The 26,306-nt window shown below is 46.3% G+C and overlaps 1 protein-coding gene across 7 annotated transcripts; it reads right to left on the minus strand.

Annotated features, from left to right (window-relative positions):
* Positions 1-2,380: 2,380 nt before the first annotated feature.
* On the minus strand, positions 2,381-26,240 carry COPS7A (COP9 signalosome subunit 7A). 7 transcript variants are annotated; one of them, XM_082742646.1, is made up of 9 exons: positions 26,038-26,240; positions 25,381-25,585; positions 23,590-23,665; positions 23,269-23,357; positions 20,934-21,136; positions 20,157-20,262; positions 19,834-19,985; positions 11,153-11,234; positions 2,381-3,651 (listed from the first exon to the last, which is right to left on the minus strand). In XM_082742646.1, the coding sequence occupies exons 2-9, from the start codon at positions 25,540-25,542 to the stop codon at positions 3,616-3,618; spliced, it is 906 nt and encodes a 301-aa protein (XP_082598772.1). In that variant the 5' UTR covers positions 25,543-25,585; positions 26,038-26,240; the 3' UTR covers positions 2,381-3,615. The 7 variants fall into 7 exon arrangements, with proteins under 7 accessions (XP_082598772.1, XP_082598774.1, XP_082598773.1 ...); XM_082742648.1 differs by having other exon boundaries at positions 26,065-26,206; XM_082742647.1 differs by having other exon boundaries at positions 25,952-26,108.
* Positions 26,241-26,306: the final 66 nt, after the last annotated feature.

The raw sequence follows: 26,306 nt of genomic DNA on the forward strand, positions 1-26,306 counted from the left end.
CTGGCTGTCTCCCTTGCTTTTGCTGTCTCTTCACATGTCCAGGGGAGCATAGGGCCAGTCTCTTAGGTGCCTGAGGATTTTGCTGCCTCTTGACTCTTCGGGCCGAGTTTTGCCCCTGGGCTGTGGGTGGGAACGCTTGTGGTAAGGAGCAGGAAGGCACAGGCCTTCAGTGGGGAGGCATCTAGGAGTCAGCAATGTTCTCCCACTCTCAGTTGTTGAGAATTTGAGCCCAGGGAGGGAGACCAGAGAAGAAAACTAATCTGGAACCTGAGCGGTGCTGAAAGGGCATGAGGTGCTCAAATTTCTCAAGATGTTCACTCTCGCTTGACCTGGCGTGGCCAAATGGGTCATTCTGTTCTTGGGAACTTACTTAAGGATGGTCAATGCTCATAAAGGGCTGAAGATGGTTTCTTTTTTATAAAAATCTTCAGTTCTTTTCAGTCTATGGTAAAGTGGGAAAAAAAAAAAAAAAAAAAAACGGGACAATAGGGGTGCCTGGCTGGCTTAGTAGAGCACGCAACTCTCAATCTCTGGGTCGTGAGTTCAGGCCCCACGCTGGCTGAAGAGCTTACATAGAAAACAAACACACACACACTCAACACACAACTCAAGACTCTGGCTCTTCTCAAGGAAGGGAGGATCTTTCCATGTCCTCTGAAGAAACAGACTCCAGAGACCTGTCTGGTTGCTGACTACAGAGGGATGAAGCTGAGTGTGACAACCAAGCACTGACTTGGTATCTCAGGGCAGGTACCAAAATCTCATTAAATGGGGCTGGTGAAGAGGCGTGAGCAGGGTTAAGGGAACCAATCCTACAGCTAAGAGAACCCAGCAATCTCAGAAGTCAAACAGGTACAGGTACCCCACCCCCCACTATCCAAAAGCAGAACGTTCCTGTGAAACCTTTCGTAAGGTGAAATGGAACAAAGCGAACAGATTACCATTACCTGACATGGAAAAGCTCTTGAGCATTGCCAGACCCGAAATAACAACCTCTTGAATTTTGCTGAAACCATCTCGCTAAGGGACGCACAAAATAGAGCTCCCAGGCAGTTCAAAGCTAGGCCAGAGGCGGGGAGCTGAGCAGAACTCCGGGGGCAGGAGCTCAGTGGGACCTAAATTGCTGCAGAAGAAACGCTGAGAGCTGTTTCCACTTTGTCTCATAAAAGCAAAAATCCATATTTCTTTGTGTTAGCCAAAACTAGTATTAATGCTGGTCTTTTGTAAAAGTGAAGTGGTGTGGTGTGAACTTTGGAAAAGTGTGTGTGTCGGGGGGGTGGGAGCCTGTAGAGAGAATTCATCTTCACCTGGGTTACTGAATTACAGATGTTGGCTGGGACTCAGTGAGCACAGCCCTCAGTCTGAGGGGGTCCCCTGGGCTCTGTCTGAATAGACAGATTTACTTCTGGGAGTGGGAGCGCTCTCCTCAGTCTCCTGAGGGGCCCACCATTGAAAGAGTGTGAGCCCTGTAAAGGATGCCCAGAGACTGGGTCCTTACCTGCGCTGCCAACCCAGCCGAGTGGTCTTGGGCAGGTCCTCCACTTCCCTGGGCCTCCTCTCCGAAGTTCCCTACTACCTAGAAAACCTCAGGCTATAGTTCATGCCCGGCCTGCCAACCTGGATTTCAGTCACAGTGCCCACACTCACGGGCATGGTTCTCAGTGGGGGCTGAAGCAGGGCAAGGGTTGCCCTGATCTCAATCTAGGTGAGTCAACCCAAGTGTTTCCCAAGCTCTGCCGAGTAGGTCCTGGCTTTTAGACACATGAACTCGTTTTCACCTCTACTCCCTGCTCTTGGGTGAGGACCACCCTTCAGCCCAGCACTCATTCCTAGGGCCTGTGACTAGTGAGTAGGGAGGGATAGGTTGTGGGGAATCAGTTAGCAGCAGCCACCAAGTGAGGGGCTCAAGAACCAGCCCCCTGGCACTTCCTGACCTGTCTGCCATTGTGGGGTGAGGCCCAGGGGACAGAGAGGGAAGGAACTCTCGGGAAGGAAGCTGACATTTTATTTCTGATCAGCACTCCAACTGAGCCCTGGCCTCATTCACAACAGCCATCCGCTCATCCGGGGGATATGGTCAGACTCATTATTTTCCTGTATGGCTTGGGGGAATGAATTATCTAGAGGAGTGAAATGATGAATACCCCCTGGCATGAGCAAGACCGGGCTCTACCACTTAGCTCTGACAGGAGAGATTCTTAGTCTCTCAACATCAGTTTCCCACTTTGTAAAATGGGCATTTCTAGGTGCTGATGGCGCTGGGGACATGGGTCCATACCGCAGAAGAGTGAGAAATCTGTGAATTAGTACAGAGAAAGCATTTGACACAGTATATGGGATATAAATGACTGATTTCTCCCAGATTATTCTGTCTTGATCCTTTTTTTTTTTCTTTCAAGGTTTTTATTTATTCATTTGACAGAAAGAGAGAGCACAGGAAGGGGGAGAGGCAAGCAGAGAGAGCAGGGAGCCTGATGGGGACTCCATCCCAGAACCCCGGGATCAAGACCTGAGCAGAAGGCAGATGCTTAATGACTGAGCCACCCACGGGTCCCATCGTGCCTCAACTTTACAGACTAACAAGTAGAAACAAAGGTTTGGCCACTCTGACCCAGCCCTGCTTGCAGTTTGGGTTGTTTTCTGTCCTTGACTAACAAAGAATCTTGGGTCCTCCTCCCCCTCTACCTCATGCCCCCTTCCTCTGTCCTGCAATCCAAAGCCCAAGTCACAAACCAGTTACCCAGAGAACCAGGAGCTGATCCACAAGAAAAACGCAGTATTTCAGTCTCCCAGCCCACGTAGTCCAAGTCCACTTAAATACTCCATGCATCTGCCCCGCCCTGATGCTCCCCAGCCTGGGCCTGAGTCCTCCCAAGGGCTGAGAGAGCCGCAAGGGCCAAGCTCTCCTTCTCCCAGGCCATTCCAGTTGGGATAGGGCTAAGAAAAAAGTAGCCTTTACTTCTCTCCCTCTTAGACGTCACTGGGGTCTTCAGATAGGAGAGGTGGGATCTAGGTGAGGCTGCTAGAAGCTGGGGAGGTGAAGAACTGGGGGCACAGGGAGGGAAGTTGGGTACCTGGTTCTCCTAAGCAGTGTCCCAACTAGCCTCTGTCCCTGGGGAGAGACTGTAGGACCACAGCTGGCATGGCGGGAGAGGAGTGCACTCGAGAGGCCCGGGATGCCAAAGGCCAGCAGAGCTGCTATGGAAGGTAGGCAGAGAGGGCTGACGCTCTGGGCCTTCCCATCCTCAATGTCCACCCTGAAATGGTAACTCTAGGGAGACCAGGACAGGCATGTAATACTTCTCCCTCTGGGCTCAGTACTACTCCACCCCCTGCTTCCCCACCATCCCCACTCTGGACTATCCCTGGGATTGAGATGAAATAAGTTAGTACTCAGAGTTCCTTGCCCTTTCTCTGCCTTTTATGATTCTTTTCTTCTCTGAGATCCTTATCTTTTGCATAGGAATAAGATGCTACCCACCCCCGCCCCCGCTCCCTACAGCCCTTAACCTCAGCATCCATCCCATCCTCTTCATGTGCTGTCACCTGCCACCTGGGGATCTTGCAGGTTCTGGACAATTTTCTCCAAGAGGTCAGTGTTCTCCAGCCAAGAGGTCAACCCAGTGCCTGAGCCGTCTGAGACACATGAAGCTGGAGCATAGGAGAGGGGGCATGGGAAAGGGTCATGGAGGTGGCATTGAGTCTCTAAAAGGGGGAGCAGAAATACCTTAGGCAAAGTCAAGATCACACTGAGGTGAGAAATGGTTTGATGGAAAGGTTCTTAGAAATCTACGGGTGAATTTAGTCGAGATATCCCGGATTTGTGTGTGTTAGAAGGGTGGGTGGAGTTCCCAATATACTGGGAACATGGCAGGGAAGGACAGAGGCTGATTCCCAATTCAAATCTTAATTAATTAATTATAAAAGATTATTTATTTATTTATTTGACAGAGAGGTCACAAGTAGGCAGAGAGGCAGGCGGGAGTGGGGGGAAGTGGGCTCCCCGTTAAGCAGAGAGCCCGATGTGGGGCTCTATCCCAGGACCCTGAGATCACGACCCGAGCCAAAGGCAGAGACTTAACCCCACTGAGCCACCCACGCGCTCCCAAATCTTAATTTAAACAAACCCAGTATATGATATAAATAAATAATACATTTAGAATTAGAGACCTTACAGGTGACCTTATCACCCCAGACATACTAAAGCAGAATGTCCAGGTTGGAGAGGATTCCAATGCAGCTTAGCAACAGTTACAGAGATCCTCCAAACCCCTGCTCCTATGTCACTGCTTAAGAAGCTAGCTACCTAGCAGCGCTCCAAAAGCCAGGACTCAAAATCCAGATTGACACAAACTATACCAACATGCTATAAAGAATGCTTCACCATGGGGGGGGGGGGAGGTTTCCTTCAAACTGTTCCTTGGTGATTTGTAAAAACTTTTAATTTACATTAAAATTTACTCAAGTAACAACACCATATTTCAAATGATGAATGCCAGTAGCCCAGTATGTCGTTTTTTAAATCTTGCATTTTTTAAAAGCATTTAATAAAATTGCTATGTGTGTGGGGAGCCTGGGTGGCTCAGTTAAGTGTCTGCGTTCGGCTCAGGTCATGATCCCAGGGTCCTGGAATCAAGCCCCGCGTTGGGCTCCCTGCTCAGCGGGAAGCAAGCTTCTCCCTCTCTCACTCCCCCTGCTTGTGTTCCCTCTCTTGCTTTCTTTGCCAAATAAGAAAAAAAATCTTAAAAAATTGTTCTGTGTGTGTGTGTGTGTGTGTGTGTGTGTGTGTGTGTGTACTTTTGGGTGAGTTTTAACACATGCAGATTTGTGTAAGCACCCCCATAGTCAGGATCCAAACAGTTTCATCACCCTGAACACCTTCCTGCCGCTTCTCTGTAGTCACACCCTTCCGCAAATCTTAACCTTGACAACCACCGATATGTTCTCTGTTGCTATAATTCTGCCATTTCCAGAATGTCATAGAATGAAATCATAAATGAGAGTGGCTCCTTGACTCAGCATAATGCCTTTGAGATTCAGTCGTGTTGTGGCATGTATTAATAGTTTACTCCTTTTTATTGTTGAGTAGTATTCTGTGTGTTTATAATCTGTATCCATTCACCTGTCTGAGGATACTCTAGTTTCCAGTTTGGGGGCATAGGAATAGAGCTGCTATAAACACTTGTGCACATGTTTTTGAGTGTATGTATCTTAATTTTTTAAGGAATGCAATGGAGTGGGATTGCTAGGTCATATGGTAAGTGCGTATTTATAAGAAAATGCCAAGGGGTGCCTGGGTGACTCAGTGGTTTAAAGCCTCTGCCTTCGGCTCAGGTCATGATCTCAGGGTCCTGGGATCAAGCCCGGAATCAGGCTCTCTGCTAGTGGGGAGCCTGCTTCCCCCTCTCTCTCTCTGCCTGCCTCTCTGCCTACTTGTGATCTCTCCCTCTCTGTCAAATAAGTAAATAAGATCTTTTTAAAAAGAAAAGAAATAAAGAAAGGAAAAGAAAAGAAAAAACAAAAAAAAAAAAAAGAAAAGAAAATGCCAAGCTTTTCCGGGGTGGCTGCACCATTTTGCATTCCCACTGACAAAGTAAGAGAGTCCTGGTTGCTTTGCATCCTTGCCAGCGGTTAGTATGTCAGTTTTTATTTTATTTACCCATTCCATTAAGTGCGTAGGTGTTCTTCTATTTATTCTAATAGGTATCTTGTCATGGCTTTAATTTGTATTTCCCTAGTGACTAATGATGTTGAGCGTTTCGTCATTGCTTATTTGCCATCATTACAACCTCTCTGATGAAGTGTCTGCTTAAGTCTGCCTGCCATTTTTCAAAATTGGATTGTTTATTTCCTTCCTGTTGAGTTTTGAGAGTTCTTTATATATTCTGGTAAGAAGTCCTTTGTTAAATGGCGTTTGTAAACAATTCTTTCCCATTCTGTAGTTTGTCTTTTCCTCCTCTCCACATCCTCTTTTTCTTTTCTCCTTCTTTCTTTTTTTAAAAAAAGATTTTATTTATTTATTTGACAGACAAAGATCACAAGCAGGCAGAGAGGCAGGCAGAGAGAGAGAAAGGGAAGCAGTCTCCCTGCTGAACAGAGAGCCCAATGCAGGGCTCCATCCCAGGACCCCGGGATCATGACCTGAGCCGAAGGTTAAAGCCGAAGCTTTAACCCACTGAGCCACCCAGGCGCCTCTCTCTCTCTCTCTTTTTTTTTCCCCCTTGACATCTTTTTCAAAGCAAAAGTTGTAATTAAGATGAAGTCCAACTTACCGCTATTTCCTCCTATATCACATTTTGGGTGTCATATCTAAGAATACTTTGCCTAACTGGATAACTGAGATTTTCTCCTATGTTATCTCCTAAAACCTTTGTAGTTGTGCATTTGATATTTAGATCTTTCTTTTTCCTTGGGTGAGTTTTGGTAGCATGTGGATTTCATGAAGTTGGTCCATTTCATCTAAATTATTGAATTTAGGGGTGCCTGGGTGGCTCAGTCGGTTAAGTGGCTGCCTTAGGCTCAGTTCATGATCCTGGGATTGAGCCCCATGTTGGGCTCCCTGCTCAGTGGAGAGCCTGCTTCTCCCTCTCCCTCTGTCTGCCCTTCTGCCTACTTGTGCTCTCTTTCTGTCAAATAAATAAATAAAATCTTAAAAAAAAAAATTGTTGAGGGGCGCCTGGGTGGCTCAGTGGGTTAAGCCTCTCTCTGCCTTTGGCTCAGGTCATGATCTCAAGGTCCTGGAATGGAGTCCCGCATTGGGCTCTCTGCTCTGCGGGGAGGCTGCTTCCCCCTCTCTCTCTCTGCCTGCCTCTCTGCGTACTTGTGATCTCTCTCTCTCTCTCTCTCTGTCAAATAAATAAATAAAATATTTAAATAAATAAAAAATAAATAAATTGTTGAATTTGTGCGTGTATGACTATTTGTAGTTACTAACCTTTTAATGTCTGCAGGGGAGTATAGTAATATTCCTTGTTTTAGTCCCGATATTGGTATTTCGTGTTGTCTCTCTTTTTAAAAATTTTTTTAAAGATTTTATTCTTAAGTAATCTCTATACCCAAAACTAGACTTGAACTCACAACCCAAGGTCAAGGGTTGCATGCTTAAAAAAAAAAAAAAAAAGAAAAGAAAAAAGAAAGGAAGGAAGGAAGGATCTCATACTCTACCAAATGAACCAGTTAGGTACTCCTCTCTTTTTTTTTTAATTAAAAAAAATTTTTTTTGGTCAGTAGAGCTAGAGGTTTGTCAATTGTTTTTTTAAGATTCTATTTATTTATTTATTTGACATAGAGAGATCACAAGTAGGCAGAGAGGCAGGCAGAGGAGGAGGGGAAAGCAGGCTCCCTGCTAAACAGAGAGCCCAATGTGGGGCTCGATCCTAGGACCCTGAGATCATGACTGGCACTGAAGGCAGAGGCTTAACCTACTGAGCCACCCAGGCACCCTGAGTGTCAATTTTATTGATCATTTCAATTAACTTTTGGTTTCATTGATTCTTTTTTCTATTTTTCTGTTTTTAATTTCATTAATTTCTTTTTTTAAAGCATATTTTTTAAAGATTTAATTATTTATTTGACAGAGAGAGAGCACAAGTAGGCAGAGAGGCAGGCAGAGAGAGGGGGGAAGCAGGCTTCCCGGTAAGCAGAGAGCCCGATGTAGGACGGTCCCAGGACCCTGAGATCATGACCTGAGCTGAAGGCAGAGGCTTAACCCACTGAGCCACCCAGGCACCCCTAAAATATTTTTTATTTTAAGTAATTTCTATACCTAACATGTGGCTCAATATCACCCTGAGATCAAGAGTTCCATGGCCTACAGACTGAGCCAGCTAGGCACCTCTAAGTTTCATTGTTCTGCTCTTATTATGTTTTCCTTCTTCTTGCTTTGTGTTTATTTTTGCTATTCATTTACCTTCTTAAGGTAGAAGAATAGATTATTGACTGGAGACCTTTCTTCTTTCCTAATATAAGCATTTGATGCTATAATTTTTCCTTAAATCACTGCTTTATCTGCATCTCACATATTTTATTTTTTCCTTTTTTTAAAAAATGATTTTATTTACTTATTAGAGAGAGAGAGAGAGAAAGCACAAACGGGAAATGGCAGGGAGAGGGAGAAGCAGGCTCCCCACTGAGCAAGAGGCCCGATGTGGGCCTTGGATCCCAGGACCCTTGGATCATGACCTGAGCTGAAGGCAGAAGCCCAACCAACTGAGTCACCCAGGTGTCCCTCTTTTCTTTTTTTTTTTTTTAATATTTTATTTATTCATTTGAGAGAGAAGCAGAGGGAGCATGAGCAGAGGGGAGGGGCAGAGGGAGAGGGACAGCAGACTCCCCACTGAGTGCAGTGCTCAACACAGGGCTGGATCAGGACACCGGGATCATGACCTGAGCCAAAGTCAGACACTTAACCAACTGAGCTGCCCAGGTGCCTCTGTATTTTCCTTTTTGTTAAGTTTGCAATACTGTCTAATTTCTCTTGGCACTTCCTTTTTGATGATTTGGCTATTTAAAAGTATGTTGTTTAGTTTCCATGTGTTTGGAGATTTCCCTGTTATCTTTCTCTTATTGATTTCTAGTTCTAATTCCATTATGGCCAGAAAGCACACTTTGTATGACTTCAATCCTTTTAAATTTGTTGAGGTTTGTTTTATGACTCAGGACATGACCTATCTTGGTAAGTGTGTCGTGTGTATTTATTTATTTAAAGATTTTATTTATTCATTTGACACACACAGAGAGAAATCACAAGTAGGCAGAGAGGCAGGCAGGGGTGGGGGGAAGCAGGCTCCCCACTGAGCAAAGAACCCGATGCAGGACTCAATCCCAGGACCCTGAGACCATGACCCAAGCCAAAGGCAGAGACTCAACCCGCTAAGCCACCCAGGCACCCTGCCATGTGTATTTCTTTTTTAAGATTTTATTTATTTATTTATTTATTTGACAGAGATCACAAGTAGGCAGAGAGGCAGGCAGAGAGACAGGAAGGGAAGCAGGCTCCCTGCTGAGCAGAGAGCCCGATGTGGTACTCCATCCCAGGACCCTGAGATCATGACCTGAGCTGAAGGCAGAGGTTTTAACCCACTGAGCCATGCAGGCGCCCCTGCCATGCGTATTTAAAAAGAAATTGTGATTCTTTTGTGTTGAGGAAGTGTTCTATGAATTTCAGTTAGATCCTATTGGTTGATGACAATTTTCAGTTCTACATACTTCTATACATCTAATTTTGTTTAATTGTTCTACTGGTTACTGCTGAGTTTTGACATTTTCAACTACAATTGTGGATCTGTCCTTTTTTTTCTCTTTAATATCTGTGAGTTTTTCCTTTTTGTATTTTGAACCTCTGTAGTTAGATGCAGAGACATTTAGAATTATGTCTTCTGGGAAAAACCAAACATTTTATTATTATGTATTGTTCTTCTTTACCCCTGGTAATTTTCTTTGCTCTGAAGTTAATTTGCCTTACTATAGCCAGTACAGCTTTCTTCTGATTAGTGTTTTCATGTATATGTCTTTCTATTCTTTTACTTTTAATCCACCTATTTTATATTTAAAATGGGTTTTTTGAAGACAGCATATAGTTGGATCTTTTGTGGTTTTTAAAGTGCATTTCGATAGTCTGCCTTTTAATTGGTGTATTTATGCTATTTACATTTAATATTAAGTGTTAATATGGTTCAATTTACTTCTATTATTTTATTATTCTGTTTGGTCCCATTTATAATTCAGCTACCTCCACTTTCAAGCCATTTTTTTTATCATTGTTTGCTTATTTGGATTTTATTTATTTGTTTGTTTGTTTACTTAAGAGACAAAGCATGCTTGCACAAGCAGGGAGGAGGGGCCGAGGGAGAGGGAGAAGTAGACTCCCCACACAGGGCTCGATCCCAGAACCCTGAGATCACGACCTGAGCTGAAGGCAGACACTTAACCAAGAAGCTAGTCAGGTGCCCCTATTTGAGTATTATTAGATAGAAAGTGTTCTACCTTTTTTTTTCTCACTAAATTTTTCTTTTTCTTTTTTAAAAAAGATTGTATTTATTTATTTGACAGAGAAAGACACAGCGAGAAAAGTAACAGAGGCAGTGGGACTGGGAGAGAAATCAGGCTTCCCACCAAGTATGCAGCCTATGTTGGGATGGATCCCAGAGTACTGGGATCATGACCTGAGCCACCCAGGCACCCCATCTTTTTTTTTTTTTTTTTTTTTAAGTGATAGCCCTGGGGCAGGAATGGCAAGCTTTTTCTATAAAGGGCCAGATAATATGTTAGGCTTTGCAAGTCATACAATGTCTGTTGCAATACTCAATTGGTGATGTAAACTGGTGCCGCCACTGTGGAAAACAGTATGCAGGTTCCTCAAACAGTTAAAAATAGAGCTACCCTATGACCCAGTAATCACACTACTGGGTATTTACCCAAGAAAACAAAAACACTAATTCAAAGGGATACATGCACCCATATGTTGATAACAGCATTATTTATAGTAGCTGAACTATGGAATCCGTGCACATGTCCATCGATAGATGAATGGATAAGACATGTGGTACGGATACACAATGGAATATTATTCTGCCATAAAAAAGAATGAAATCTGGCCATTTGCAATGACAAGGATGGAGCTAGACAGTATTATACTAGATGTGCCAATAAAATTTTATTTACAAAAACAGGTAGTGCTGGTTCTGGCCTGTGGAGTGTGGCTTACTAACCTTCCTCCAGGGATTATAAAATCCACACTAAGGGCGCCTGGGTGGCTCAGTGGGTTAAAGCCTCTGCCTTCGGCTCAGGTCATGATCCCAGGGTCCTGAGATCAAGCCCCACATCGGGCTCTCTGCTCCGCGGGGAGCCTGCTTCCTCCTCTCTCTCACTCTCTGCCTGCCTCTCTGCCTACTTGTGATCTCTGTCTGTCAAATAAATAAATCTTAAAAAAAAAGATCCACACTTACCATAGTCCACTTAGAATCTGTACTTCACTATGTCAGGTTAAATGCAGATTTTACCACCACTTTAGGCCCCTTTATTGTCTCTCCTTTGTGTTGTAGTTGTCATAGGTATTAAGTCTGCAAACGCTGAAAACCCCATCAGAGTTTTATCACTTTTACTTTCAATTGTTAGAGACATTTTAAAGAACAAGAGAACAATCTATACTTACTAGATCTGTTTCTCTTCCTTCTTGATGTCCTGTTTTCTCAGTCACCATTTTTCTTCTGTCTGACGAACTTTCTTTAGCATTTCTTTTATTTAAAAAAAAAAAAAAGATTGATTTATTTGAGAGAGAGCGAGCAAGCAAAGAGAGGGACAGAGGGAGATGGACAGAGAATCCTGAAGCAGACTCCCTGCTGAGCATGGAGCCCAACATACAGGCCTATCGCTTGACCCTGAGATCTTGACCTGAGCCAAAATCAAGAGTTGGGCACTTACAAATATTGTGAAAATGTCTATGCTACCTAAAGCAATCTACACATTTAATGCAATCCCTATCAAAATCCCATCCACTTTTTTCAAAGAAATGAAACAAATAATCCTAAAATTTATATGGAACCAGAAAAGACCTCAAATAGCCAAAGGAATATTGAAAAAGAAAGCCAAAGTTGGTGGCATCACAATTCTGGACTTTAAGCTCTATTACAAAGCTGTCATCATCAAGACAGTATGGTACTGGCACAAAAACAGACACATAGATCAATGGGACAGAATAGAGAGCCCAGAAATAGACTTTCAACTCTGTTCAACTAATTTTTGCCAAAGCAGGAAAGAATGTCCAATGGAGAAAAGACAGCCTCTTCAACAAATGATGTTGGTAAAATTGGACAGCCACATGCAGAAAAATGAAATTGGACCATTTCCTTACACCATACATGAAAATAGACTCAAAATGGATGAAGGACCTCAGTGCGAGAAAGGAACCCATCAAAATCCTTGAGGAGAACACAGGCAGCAACCTATTCGACCTCAGCCGCAGCAACTTTTTCCTAGGAACATCACCAAAGGCAAGGGAAACAAAGGCAAAAATGAACTATTGGGACTTCATCGCAATCAAAAGCTTTTGCACAGCAAAGGAAACAGTTAACAAAACCAAACAACTGACAGAATGGGAGAAGGTATTTGCAAAAGACATATCAGATAAAGGGCTAGTATCCAAAATCTATAAAGAGCTTAGCAAGCTCAACACCCAGAGAATAATCCAATCAAGAAATGGGCAGAGGACATGAACAGACATTTCTGCAAAGAAGACGTCCAGATGGCTAACAGACACATGAAAAAGTGCTCCACATCACTCGACATCAGGGACATACAAATCAAAACCACAATGAGATACCACCTCACACCAGTCAGAATGGCTAAAATTAACAAGTCAGGAAATGACAGATGCTGGCGAGGATGCGGAGAAAGGGGAGCCCTCCTACACTCTTGGTGGGAATGCAAGGTGGTGCAGCCACTCTGGAAAACAGCATGGATGTTCCTCAAAAAGTTGAAAATAGAGCTACCTTACGACCCAGCAATTGCACTACTGGGTATTTACCCTAAAGATACGAACATAGTGATCCGAAGGGGCACGTATAACCCAAATGTTCATAACAGCAATGTCCACAATAGCCAAACTATGGAAAGAACCTAGATGTACATCAACAGATGAATGGATAAAGAAGAGGAGGTGTATATATACAATGGAATACTATGCAGCCATCAAAAGAAATGAAATCATGTCATTTGCGACCATGTGGATGGAACTAGAGGGTATTATGCTTAGCGAAATAAGTCAATCGGAGAAAGACAACTATCATATGATCTCCCTGATATAAAGAAGTGGAGATGCAACGTGGGGGGTTTGGAGGGTAGGAAAAGAATAAATGAAACAAGATCAGATCGGGAGGGAGACAAACCATAAGAGATTCTTAATGTCACAAAACAAACTGAGGGTGGCCAGAGGAGGTGGGTGGGGAGAGGGTGGTAGGGTTATGGACATTGCGGAGGGTATGTGCTATGCTGAGTGCTGTGAAGTGTGTAAACCTAGCGATTCACAGACCTGTACCCCTGGGGCTAATAATACATTATATGTTCATAAACAAAGAAAAAAATTTTAAAAATAATAATAAATAAATATTCAATATTTTTTTTAAAAAAGAGTTGGGCGCTTATCCAACTGAGCCACCCAGGCATCCCTGTAACCTTTCATTTAGAGTGGTCCTGCTACTGACAAATTGTTATACTTTCCTTCACAGAAGAATGTCTTTATTTTACATTAACTTCTGAGTGACATTTTCACTGGACATAGAATTTTTTTTTTAAGATTTTATTTACTTGAGAGAAGATCTCACACAAGTAGGGGGAGGGGCAGCTCCCTGCTGGGCAGGGAGCTTGATGCGGGGCTCGATCCTAGGACTCCAAGATCATGACCTAAGTTGAAGGCAGATGCTCTACTGGCTGAACCATGCAGGCGTCCCCATTGGGTACAGAATTTTGAATTGACACGTTTCTTCCAACACTTTGTTATTATTTTTTAAGATTTTATTTATTCATTTAACAGAGAGGGAGAGTACAATCAGGTAGAGCAGCAGGCAGTGTGGGAGGAAGAAGCAGACTCCCGGCTGAGCCAGGAGCCGGATATGGGGCTTGATCCCAGAACTCTGAGATCAGGACCTGAGCCAAAGGCAGCCATTTAAAAAACTGAGCCACGTAGGTGTCTCCCTCTCTCAGCATCTCAGCACTTTAAGTGTGATTCTAGTTCCTCCAGTTTCCTAGTTTTGATGAGGAATCTGCAGTAATCTGAGTCATTGTTCTCTTATGTGAAATCGGTTGTTCTTCTCTAGATGTTCTGTGGATATTTTTCTATGTTCTTTATTTTCAGCAACTTGATTATGATGTCTAGTCACAGACTTGAGTATATTCTGTTTGCTCTTCACCAGGCTTCTTGAATCTGTGTATGTCTTTCGCCAAACTTGGGACCATTTTAACCATGATTACTTCCAGTAATTTTTCTATTTCATACTTTTTCTCCTCACCTTCTGGGACTCTGTTGACACAAATGTTAGATCTTTTGGTCTTGTTCCACAGGTCCCTGAGATCCTGTTTTGTCTTTTTTATTTGTTTAGATTGCATAATTAATATTGACTATCTTCAAAGTCACTCCTCTGTCGTCTCCAGTCTGCTATCCAGTGAATATTTTATTTTACTCCTACTTTTCAGTTCTAAAATTTCCATTTGACTATTCCTTAGGTCTTCTATTTCTTTGCTTATACTTTCTACCTTACCATTTGTTTTGAAAGCATTCTCCCTTTCTTCTTCCAGTATGTTTATACTAACTGCTTTGAAGTCTTTGCTTTAAATTCCAACATTTGTCATGTTGGGGGTGCTTGTCTTTTCCCTAGAAAGTTTTTTTTGTATCAGCTGGGTAATTTTAGATTGTATCCTGGATATTTTGAATATCGGTGGAGACTCTGGATCTTATTAAAATGCTAACGGGAATGTTTGTTTTAGCAGGTGATTGATGAGGTTTTGTTCCTGCAGCAACCTGTCTTCTTTGCATTGTGGTTCCAAGGTCAGTTTAATTTTCAGTTTGTGGGGCTATCCACATCAGTCCCGGATGTGTGCCACCCAGTGGTCAGTGAGACCCGGACAGTGATCCACCCTGTAGCTTAATTCGTAAAGCTTTGGTAAAATGTTTAAGGTCGGGTCCGTGCTTCTGCAGATTTGAGGTGAGCCCAAGAATTTACACACAACTCTATGGGATTCTCGATTTCTCTCCTCTCTCTGATCTCCCTGATACTTTGATTCTCCGGGTCTTCCTTTCCTGATCCTCTGGCCAAAAAAGGGGGGGAGTGGCTTTAGTTTCTCTACTCTGCTGTGCATTTTCCACTTTGTGTCTGGGCTAAGCATCCAGAAAAGAAAGAAAAAAGCAGAGCGATTTACCTCAACGCTCTCGAGACCACAGCGCCTGTGCTAGAGGAATTCCCCTCCCTCAGCTTTCAGTGCCTGCCCAGCCACTGTGTCCCATTATGCAGCTATAGCTACACTACCATGGTGCTGCCCGGGGCTAGAAGTGGGAGAGAAGGAAAAAAACTGGAGATTCCCCTACTCTCTGACCCTTAGGAGTCCCTTTCTGGCTTCTCAGACCTGCAATAAGTAGATGGCTCCAAGAGGAACTCTTTTAGTTCAGACCTGATGTACATTGCTGGGTTTGGGCCACCTCTGAGTCCACTCTGGGCAGTAATGGGGTGGGCGGGGGCGGGGGGTGATGGCAAACTCACCACTGGTTTCACAGAACTTCAAATTCCGGTTTTTTCCTCCCTGCTACCATCTACTTCTCTGCTATCTCAGAGAGTTGTCCCATGCAGTCCGTCTGGGAGCACTGGGAGTGATGGGGGAGGTGTGTGCCTACTCCATTTATCATCTGTGTGGTCCTGAACAAGTTACATAACCTCCCTGTACCTCTTCTGTCATCTTTAGAGGAGGATAATAGTGGTATCAACTTCACAAGGCTGCTGCTTGGATTAAATGAGTTTATATATGCAAAGCACTTAGCATCATGTTTGGCTGCAGGAAGCACTTAATATTAGTCTTAAACAATCATAAAAAGATTGGACAACAGAAACAGGCACAAAGACAAAAATCACCCAGAACCCCAATGCCAAGAGGTATAACACACATTGGGGTTATATTACGTTGCCAGGTGTTCCTCAACACTGTTCTTCCCACCCAGAATGCTCATCCTCCTTTCCTTAGGCCAACTGCCACTCGGGCTTCTACTTTCACTGGAAAGTAGAAGGCTCAAAGAAGGCATTCCTGACCCCAAGTAAGATGTAGATCCTAATGCTAAATGCTTTCATGTCACCCTATACTTCTCAGCACTTATCACACTTTTAATTACTTAACCATATATTTAAGAACCTCAAAGGACAAATTCTCTCTCTTGTCCTGTACTCAAAGTTTCACCTTTGCACATCCTTCTCTTCCAGATGGTGACCCTGCGTCTCCATACCTGTCCAAGGCCCCTACAATAGAAGCCTGATCTCAGCTGATCCAATTTGGCACTAATCTGGGCAAGTCTGCTTATATAAATGGGACTTCTCAGCTCAGAGCTGAGTCAATGAGGACAGTGAAAGCATATTTCTGATCCACATCCTGGAGATTCTAACTCAGTAGGAACTGGGGTGCAAGCAGGATCCAGGAATATGCATTTTCAAAAGCTCCCCTGATTGTTTCTGATGCTGGTGGCCCACAGAAATAGTGTCTGTAGTAGGCAACTTCCAATATGGCTTCCAATGATCCCTGCCTTCTGGCAGTCACTAGGCTGGACCTGGTGCCTCGTTAAGAGTGATGAGACCCCTCTTCCACGATTAGGTTACAAGACTGATTCTGCTTTCCGGATGTGGTGTCTCTGGTTCTCGCTCTGATAGAGAGGGCTACCTGGGCTGCCTCTGACCAACAGCCAGCCCAGAAACAAGTTCCTCAGTCCAGCCACCTATGAGTTAGTGAATCCTGCTGACACACTGGGTGTGGATGGAAGATCCTTCCCCTTGGAACCTTGAGATGACATGGCTCCAGCTAACTCTTTGATTGTAGCCTTGTGAGAGACCCTGAGGCAGAAAACAGTGTGCCCACATTCCTGAACCACAGAAAATGAGATAGTAAATGTGTGTTATTTTTTTATAAATTATTTTTAAAGATTTTATTTATTTATTTGACAGAAATTACAAGTAGGCAGAGAGTCAGGCAAAGACTGAGGAGGAAGCAGGCTCCCTGCTGGGCAGAGAACCCGATGCGGGGCTCGATCCCAGGACCCTGAGATCATGACCTGAGTGGAAGGCCTGAACAACCCAGGCACCCCAAATGTGTATTTTTAAGCCACTAAATTTTAGGGTAATTTGTTATACCATATTGGATAACTAATACATTGCCTGGACTGCCCAAAGCTCCCTTCTATTCATTCTTGTTGGAAAACGCATCTAAACAGAGAATTCCCAAACTCTCTTCAATGGGATTTCATGAATACTGACTGTAGACATTGTCTTTGCTCTTGTTGTGCATGAAGACTTACACCAGTCCAGTCATTGATTTTAGCTTCAAACACTTTGGCATAGTCTTTTAAGTGCCACCAGTTTCATGAGCATGAAATCTGAATTCTCATAAAGGAAAGTCTTCTTCCTCTTCCTCTTCCCACATTGATCCAGCCATAAGACCACTTAAGACTGCTGTACCCTAGGGGATCAGTGTGTGAGAGTGTGCCCATGGTGGTTAAGATTCTTGGTTGGAAATATTCTGGCGCCCTCAGCTTGGTTGTACATGGAATCTCTAAATCCTGAACCAAGTTTCATGGTCAAAAAAAATTGAGCCCCAAAATAATCTGCTCTCCCTTCTTCATGCCTTGGTAGCCAAGACCCCGTCCCTCTAAGTCAAAGACAGACTGACTTTGCATGTCCTTGGGGCCATGTGAATGGTCCCTCTCCTGCTTTGGGTGTTAGGCCAGGCAGTCCCAGCTCAGCCCACACTTAGACTCTGGAGCCATCCACTGAAAGCAGGAACTAGAGAGCTGAGAGAAGTTACGGAGCCACTCGCTGGAACTAGCTTCCAAGAAAACAAGATACTAAATTCAAGTGAAAAGTTGGGGAAGGAAGTGGGGGGACAGGTTCAAAGTGCCAGGAATTAGCAACTTCTACACATTAAAAGGTATAGGAGGAAGAAGGATTATTGCAGAGGTAGAGACTGAGAACCAAGACAAAGCAGGTTCAACAAGTTCGTCGAGGGCAAAGCCAAACCAAGAAGCCAGAAGTGTCAACTCCCAGTTGGCCCAGCAAGCCTGCACAGCCCCCTCCAAACAAGACACTCGCCCAGCCCACTTTTAATCAAAACCTCAGGATCCCACCCCACTTTCTAGATCTGTGACTGAAACCTTTAGCGCCCACAGAGTGGTCTGTGCTAGATGTCCACCTAGAGAAAAACACAATCTCTGGAGAGCAGCTCAGTCAACATTGGGACCCTCAGGAGGCAACTGCTTCATGTGCATGTGGGGGTTGGGGGGCGGCCAACTGTCCCTCACATTAGAGCTTCACAATTCTTTTTTTTCCCTCACAAATGTTTGCTCTTTATTTATTTATTTGACACACAGAGAGAGATCACAAGTAGGCAGAGAGGCAGGCAGAGAGAGAGAGAGAGAGAGGGAAGCAGACTCCCTGCTGAGCAGAGAGCCCGATGAGGGACTCGATCCCAGGACCCTGAGATCATGACCTGAGCGAAGGCAGAGGCTTAACCCACTGAACCACCCAGGCGCCCCGAGCTTCGCAATTCTAAAAAGAGTGCACAGCAGTGCACTAGACCAAGGAGACCAATAGTCCCAGGACAGGACGCTCCGCCTTGGACGGTAGACGGGAGCCTGCTGCTGCTTCCTGCAGATCTGAGTCCTGTGTGGTTCTGATGCAAAACCTGAAGGTTATTATCAACTCTTCTCCCTTATAATTCTGCAGGAAGGAAGGTAACAGGCTGCAGCCCAGCTCCGAGAGGAGGGCCAGCGATGGCCATTTTGCACGTCTAGTGCCTTGCACGTGTTGGTGCCCAGCAAGCATCCACTGCTTCTGAGTGAGTGATGGAATACTGAGCAATCTGTCCCAAGTCACACGACTCAAGATTTAGGTCTCCTGGCTCCTAGGCCAGGACCCGGCACCTAGTACCTGGTTCTCTTCTCTTTCCAGCACTTTGCTTTAGAGTGGACGGACAATGAGCCTTCTTCCCATCTGCACATATCAAAGACAGAAGATACCCATTTCCGGGCATGTTTGTAGATAGATTTCTCATAGATTTATTTCTGTTCCATGTTATATATAGATATATGTATATATATACTTTTTTTTTTTTTTAAATACAATCTATATCCCCTTCCCTTTCCCACCAAACTCACAAAAGGAAGTATAAATCCTTCCAGGATTGCCATCAGGCTTTCCAAGATAGCCAGGGCTAAGAAAGAGCCATCTCTCAACATCTCAAGAGATGGGTGCCCTTCTTTGGCTCTGGGGTCATTGAAGCAGCAGCATTCCCAGGACCCAAGGGGAGAAGAGAGGAAAGGAAACAACTATAGTGTGACAGGATTCTAGGATGAAAGTGTCCAGTGACTCCGAGAATGGCAGACTGGCTCCCAGGATTCCCCGGGTGGGAATAAAGGCAGAAGCCCTATGGCTCTTCAGATGCTGCCCAGACAGGCGGGGGGCGATAAGGAGTACAAACCGGGGATTAGGCATGCGAGGATGGGGCGGTGCAAGAAGAAACACGTGTGGGTTATGCTGGAGAAGTAGCAGCCCCACCTACTCCATGACAGATAACAAACAGGGATAGATGCTGCCCCCCGACCCCCATTTTAAAGAAACAGGGAGAGAGCATGGCAGGGAGGGGGAGGGAGACAATGGGACACATAATAAAGTCACATAAAGCAAAAGTACCAATAAAAACACGAGTTGTACTTGCCTCCTCCCTAGAGAAGGTGTGATCTATGCTTGGGGGTCAGGGAGAGAAGAGGGAGGTTAAGGGTCATGAACCTAGGATTATCAGCTGGCCAGGAGCACAGGGAGGCCGAGGACTCCTAAAGGACAGGCAGGCAGCTAGGACCCCGCATCCCCAGAGAAGAAACGACAGTTCCTTCAGTTCGACTTGGACCAAATCTTGGCGCTCCCTCGGAGTCTGGCAAGGGGAAGAGAGAGAGAGAGGCTGCAGGGAATTCCCCTCACCCCTGCGGCCTCCCCCCACGTCTACTCCCATGCAAACAACTAAAGGGGGTGAGGACACCCGGGTCTCTGATGTAAAAGCAGGACACCCCGGAAGCAAGCAGTTCCTGCCACATTGGCTCACCCCTTGCCCTTTGAGGCTTTCTTGCTGGGCTGGCGCTGGTTGGTGCCAGGGGCGGGTTCCCTCAGCTCAGTCAGGTGCTGCTCAGGGTCCTGAGATGTAGCTGCGGCAGCTGCTGCTGTTGTAACTTTAATGGTTTTTTTAAGGTTGGCCACCTACCCGGATGAAAGAAATGGGGGACAATAAGGGAAGTCCCAGAATCCGACAGGCCCTGTCGACCTTGTCTGTTTGCTACAGCCACGGTCCTGACCCCTCCACATGGGACAACTGGCCCCAGCTGCGTGAGCTTGGAAGCTCGGGTCTGTCCTGATGCCTCGCCCGCTCACCTCACTCTCGATCTGCTGCTTCAGGCCCAGCTGCTGCTCCTTGTGCTGGTTGGCGCGGCTCACCTGCTCCTCGATGCCTGACAGCACGACCTCACAGCCCACACACCTGCGAGGATCAGGATTGGAGATGCGTCAGCAGGAGGCTGGGATCGCACACTCACGACAGACAGATTCAGAACACCCTGCATGCAAACACCTTGTCTGAGTTAGGGACCTTCGCCAGGGCACCTGGAAACCACGTGCAACAATAGTCCCAGGAGCCACAAAGACACCTGGGGGGGTGCGGGGGGGGGGGCAGCCCAAGACAGGTATGGGAAGTGCCTGGAGTAATGCACATGTGAGGGGAGGAACGGAAAACAACACTGGGTAGATGCTGGAGAAAAGGAAAAAAAAGGTGTATTGAAGTTAGACAAGAAGACAAAGAGAAACATGGAAGCGGAAGAGACCCAGGGCCTAAGAGATGCTGCTTACAGCCCGATGGGATGAATCTAGCTTAAGACAAGTGAGGATCCAACACCCCACTGAGGAGCCCCTCAAGAGTACTGCTCCCTGCTCCCCACAATGACTATGCCAAGGACACTGCTTCCAGCCTCTTGCCCCGCAGGCCCTCCTCTGCTCCCTTCTGCCCTCAGAAGCTTCTGTAGGAATGAGCACCTCTCCCTTCATCCTCTGGGACTCTACCTTTGCAGCCCAGCCCAGCCCTCCCCACCCCCGCAAAGCACCTCCCCCTTTCCCGGAGGGAGATGAGAAGGAACGGGGCCAGGACAGGGGTCTCACCACTCCTGCAGGGTTCGAGCAATGGCACTAAGGTCCTGGCGCTGGATGTCCCGCCCAATGCTGTAGTCAACCTCCAGTCGCTGGTTGCGCTGGTCCAGGGAGCCGCGGAGCACGTCGGCATACACTGCCTCGATGACAAGGTCTTCCAGCTGCCGCACGTTACGCAGGGCGAGGGCCTCCAGCAACACTGCATATGGGATACACTGGGGCGCAGGGAGGTTGGGCTGGGATTTGTGAGGCTCTCCAGCAGAGAAGGGCTTCCAAGAGTCTTCCCTCCATCCCCCCCACCCCCACCCCAGCTCCCCTGCCTACGCTCCATTCCTATTCCTTTTTTTTCTTTTAAACATTTTATTTAGGGGCGCCTGGGTGGCCCAGTGGGTTGGACCTCTGCCTTCAGGTCAGGTCATGATCTCAGGGTCCTGGGATCAAGCCCCACATCAGGCTGTCTGCTTGGTGGGGAGCCTGTTTCCCCTCTCTCTCTGCCTGCCACTCTGCCTACTTGTGATCTCTCTCTCTCTGTTAAATAAATAATAAAATCTTTTGAAAAATAAAATAAAGATTTTATTTATTTGACACAGAGAGAGAGAGAGACACAGCAAGAGAGAGTACATAAGCAGGGGAGTGGGAGAGGGAGAAGCAGGCTTCCCACCGTGCCTGGAACCTGATAGTGGGGCCTGATCCCAGGACCCTGGGATCATGACCTGAGCCAAAGGCAGGAGCTTAAGGACTGAACCACCCGGGCACCCTCCACTCCTACTCCTAAAGGATTTCCTCTAGGGGCACCTGCGTGGCTCACTCATTAAGCTTCTGCCTTGAGCTCAGGTCATGATCCCAGAGTCCTGGGATCAGGCCTCACCATCCGGTTCCCAGCATGGTGGGAAGCCTGCTTCTCCCTCTCCCACTCCCCCTGCTTATGTTCCCTCTCTCACTGTATTTCTCTCTGTCAAATAAATCAATAAAATCTTAAAAAATAGTATTAATTTTTTTAAAAAATTCCTCTAAAAGGCTGGGCCTAAGGCAAATTAAGTTAAAGTACCATCCCCTGAGAAATAACCTCCTGAGAAGCACGACGTTTAAGATTTACGTTCCCCTCGGGGCACCTGGGTGGCTCAGTGGGTTAAGCCGCTGCCTTTAGCTCAGGTCATGATCTCAGGGTCTTGAGATCAAGTCCCGCACCAGGCTCTCTGCTCAGCAGGGAGCCTGCTTCCTCCTCTCTCTCTCTCTCTCTCTCTCTGCCTGACTCTCTGCCTACTTGTGATCTCTCTCTGTCAAATAAATAAATAAAATCTTTAAAAAAAAAAAAAAAGATTTACGTTCCCCTACCACCCTTCACCTCCCACCCTACAGAGGAAGAAAGTGACATCTGCCTGGGCATCAGTTCTCTGGCCACAGCTCAGGACAGCACAGACCCTGGTCCAGATAAGCCTGATGTAACAAGAGCACGGGGTGGGGGTGGGGTCTGAGTTACTTAACCGTTCATACCCCACTTCCTTCCACAGAGGCACCTCAGGACAGAGAGCCTGGTTTAGGTCAAATCATGGGGACCACAGGAAAGTCAAGGAACAGCTGAGAATATGTAGGTGGGTGGGAGAGGGATATTTAATAAGAAAGTGAACCCAACTGGAACTAGAGAGATATGTCTGGGTTATGCACTTCTGACTGGCAAACAGAAGCCTGGCACTTCACCAGAAGAGAGAGCCTTGTCCCCACATCTGAAAGCTGAGGCCGTTTGTGTGGAACTTTCTTTGTTTTTTATTTTTGTTTTTTTGGTTTTTGCCTTTTTGAGATTTCTATCTATTTAATTGAGAGAGAGAGAGAGAGAGAGCCTGCACACGCTACTGTGAGTGAGCACAGCTCAGGGGGCGGTGTGGAGAGGGAGAGGGAGAAGCAGACTCCACACTGAGCAGGGAGCCCCGATTGGGGCTTGATCCCAGGACCACGACCTAAGCCGAAGGCAGACGTTTGACTGAGCCACTCGGGCACCCCTGTGTGGGACTTCCTATAGTGAGAAGGAAGGTGATCGCATTAACAAGCGAATGGCACTCTGGTTGCTATTTTGACCCAAAATGCAAAAAAATGTTGAATGAAAAACAAAAACAAAACAGAAAGCAAAGAGAATACTATTCAGCCCAAAAGGCTGCTGCAGGAAGTGGAGCTCAGATACAGACCTTGGAGGGACGTGGGGTTTAGGGAAGGCAGAAGAGCGACAGTGTGGGAAAAGGCTGTCTGAGAGCAAATTCCCTTCAGACAGGCCCTTTGAAGGGACATTCCGCTTCGGTTCAGAACCCAGTTGGCTTGGGGTGGGGGTGGTATATGGAGAGAGACAGTCACTCACCTTGACTTTGGCAGCCAGGGTGACAACTGATAGGTGCCGAAGCTTATTCTTCTGAGCCTCTGTGAGCGGGGGAAGATTCCGGGCTTCAGCTAGGAAGAAAAGACAAGCATAGGAAATCCTGATTACACTTTTGTGGGAAGCCCTAGCCTCCTTCCCTTGCTTCTTCATCTTTTTTTTTTCCCCCAGTTTTCCATGCCAATTCAGGTCTTAACTCTGACCCTGTGTACCGTAGAAAGGTTTCCCAGGAATTCCTTCTAGTCCTTCCAAAAATTGCCCTTCTCCCACCTCCACTACTCCAGAGCTCCAGTCCTCTTAGGTTACCTAAGTAATCAGCATATGTCCCGTAAGCAAACACTGTGAGCAGCCGGAATGTGGAAGCGAAGTCACTCTCAGCCAGCTGCAGGAACATGAAGGAAGAGGTGACAGGATGGGCCTCTCTCCAGTTTCCCAGCCTCACTTCTTTTGAATTCCACTTTCTGGTCCTATCTTTCCCCTCTCCCATGGGCTCTTCCAGCTCACCAAAAGGACTTCTCTGCCTCTCTGATCACTCTTGCCATTGGAAGGCCTCATTTCCACCTCTAGGCACTTATTTGCACTACCCCACCCCCCTTCCCCCAGAAATCCACCATACCCTCTTCCTCCATATGTCTTCATTCTTACCCTAAATTCAGAATTGAACACATTCAGAGTGTTCAGTAGTGTGTGTGGGCACGTGCACATCCAGACATTGCAAATTGTATTTTGGTCCTTTGAGTGTGTTTAGGATTTCTGAATCTGCATATCATCAGGCAGTCTGCTGTTCTTGCCAAGTCACCAAAGACTCCTGTGTTAGCCTCATTCATCTCTGACAGCTGCGCGGCCTCAGCAGGCGCTGGAATTTGTGGCTTCTGTGTCAGACTTCTAGCACCCAAGCGGCTTCATCATCCAGGCCAGCTCACTCACTCACCTCCTATCACTGATCACTCATTCTGGCATTTAATCGATCAAACCCTTAGGTTATTACCCAAGAATATCTTTTTTTCCAATAAGATGACAGACCCAGGCCCTGGTATCCCACCCACCTATATCTAGCAGAACTAGGCATGTATTCAGCTCTCAATAAATACTTACTAAATAAGTAATTTAACATGTCCATATCCATTCATCTTATCTCTGCAACTGGAATATAAGTTTTAGAAGGGTAATAGGCACTGTGTCTTGTACTTTTTTGGAATTCCCAGGTGACTAGCAGAGAGATAAACAAGCACCCAATAAATGCTTCTTTTTGTTCACCTTAATGGACCCTCTTTAGTTCCACTGCAGAGGAAAGCAGGGAAAGAAGGCAGCTAGAGTATTCTCCATATACCCCAGAGTGATCCCCAAAGGCAAAATCCATCAACTCAGTCAATCATTGGCCCTCAAAAACCTAATAATATAGTCTGCCTACATACCAATGCCCTAGCATCTCAGGACTTGGGGTGAGGTCATACATCTTGGTGACCCACCCACTCTATATGTTAAATTGTTTACTCTGCCACTTCTATGTGAACAGTTCTCTCTGCTGTGTTCCTAGCATCTTGCCACATGTCTTCCAGGGAAAAGACCTTCTAATACTTCTAGACGCATCTCTAACTTAAGGGAATTAACAAAGGGTACAAAGTGGGAAAGGAGAGTATGCCAATTTCATGTTTATTGCCTTTCATTTGTACTGGACTTTAAACTTCCCATAATCTGTCCTGATTTCTGTAACTGACAGTGAAGGGCAGTATCAGCTCCAATGTTAAAGGGAAAACAGAGAAACAGAGGTCCTAAAGGAAAAATGACCTGATCAAGGGGACATGGTCTTATTGAGAGCTACTAAGTGGGCGGATACAGGCTGGAATCAGGTTTCCTTTTCTGAATCACGTGCTCTTTTGCTTAAAAATGAAAAATAGTGGGTTTTACAGATTCATCATCATCAAAGGAAAGTAAGAGGTTTACTTGCCTACTTATTTTTGCCAGCTGCTAATTAATCATCATCATATTCTTGTTCAACTGAATGGTTATGGAGTTGCAAATGAGCCCTGCCCACCCATTCTCAAGTTCAATCTTAGCCCCAAGCTTCCCTGTGGGCTTTCCAGGCCAGGAACCCACCTCTCTAACATTAGGCATATCCAGCAGTTCCCCAAACACGTAGACACCAGGAGCCTCCAGCACCTGGTGGATGAGTGTGGCCAGCGCTGCCCCCTTGGCCGACTTGGCCAGGAGCAGAAATTGTTCCTGATTCTGCCCTGTCACCTTCACCTCGGCACTCATGGCTGCACTGAGCTGGGGGGACCTGGGCTCAGGATATCTGGAGCTGCAAGGAAAGAGAATGTGAAGTTGGAGGCCCCTGAACACTGGGAGGGCTGGTAGGACAGTAGCCGGGGCTGGACTGCAGAGACACTGAGTCACTTCTGCAAATGAGGGATGAGAGATGGAGCAGTCTAAAACTTGGATCTAAAAATGCTAAAATCGGCCACTTTGATGGAAGCCTGGCTGAGACAGGGTTGCCACGCCCCCTCCCCCAAACTCGGGCCTGATCCCAAGTCCCACCACGTGCACCCCATTGAACCCCAAGGCACAGGATGTAGTGGGGTAAGGGGTATCACATGGTGTCCACCCCGACAACGCTCCCTCAAATTTCCACGGTGCCCCTCAAGTGCCCTCAATCACGTGACCTCACCCGCAAGCTCCTTCCACGTGGCTCCGCCCCCTCCCTTAAAGAGGCCGCCCAGGGACCGTGGGCTCACGGCTACTGCCCCGTCGTACCCTGGGTCAGACTCTGCGGGCCGCTACCTGGAAGCTCCGTCTTCCAGCACACCGGGCGGGGCCGGAGCTCCGTCACCTCCGGCAGCAGTTCCGAGCCTTTCCTGCCACCTCCCTGCAGAGTCGCTCTGGCCACTAAACTCTATGGCTGGCTTCCGCGTCGTACTTCCGCTCTTACGAGGCCGGTTTCGGGCGGGCCATGTCCCTCCCCCCGACCTCCGCACCGCAGAAGCTCCTGCAAGCGCCAGTCATTCTACTCTCTGATTGGTTGT

The sequence above is a fragment of the Mustela nivalis genome (assembly GCF_964662115.1).
Source record: "Mustela nivalis genome assembly, chromosome: 7".
Classification (NCBI taxonomy): Eukaryota; Metazoa; Chordata; class Mammalia; order Carnivora; family Mustelidae; genus Mustela; species Mustela nivalis.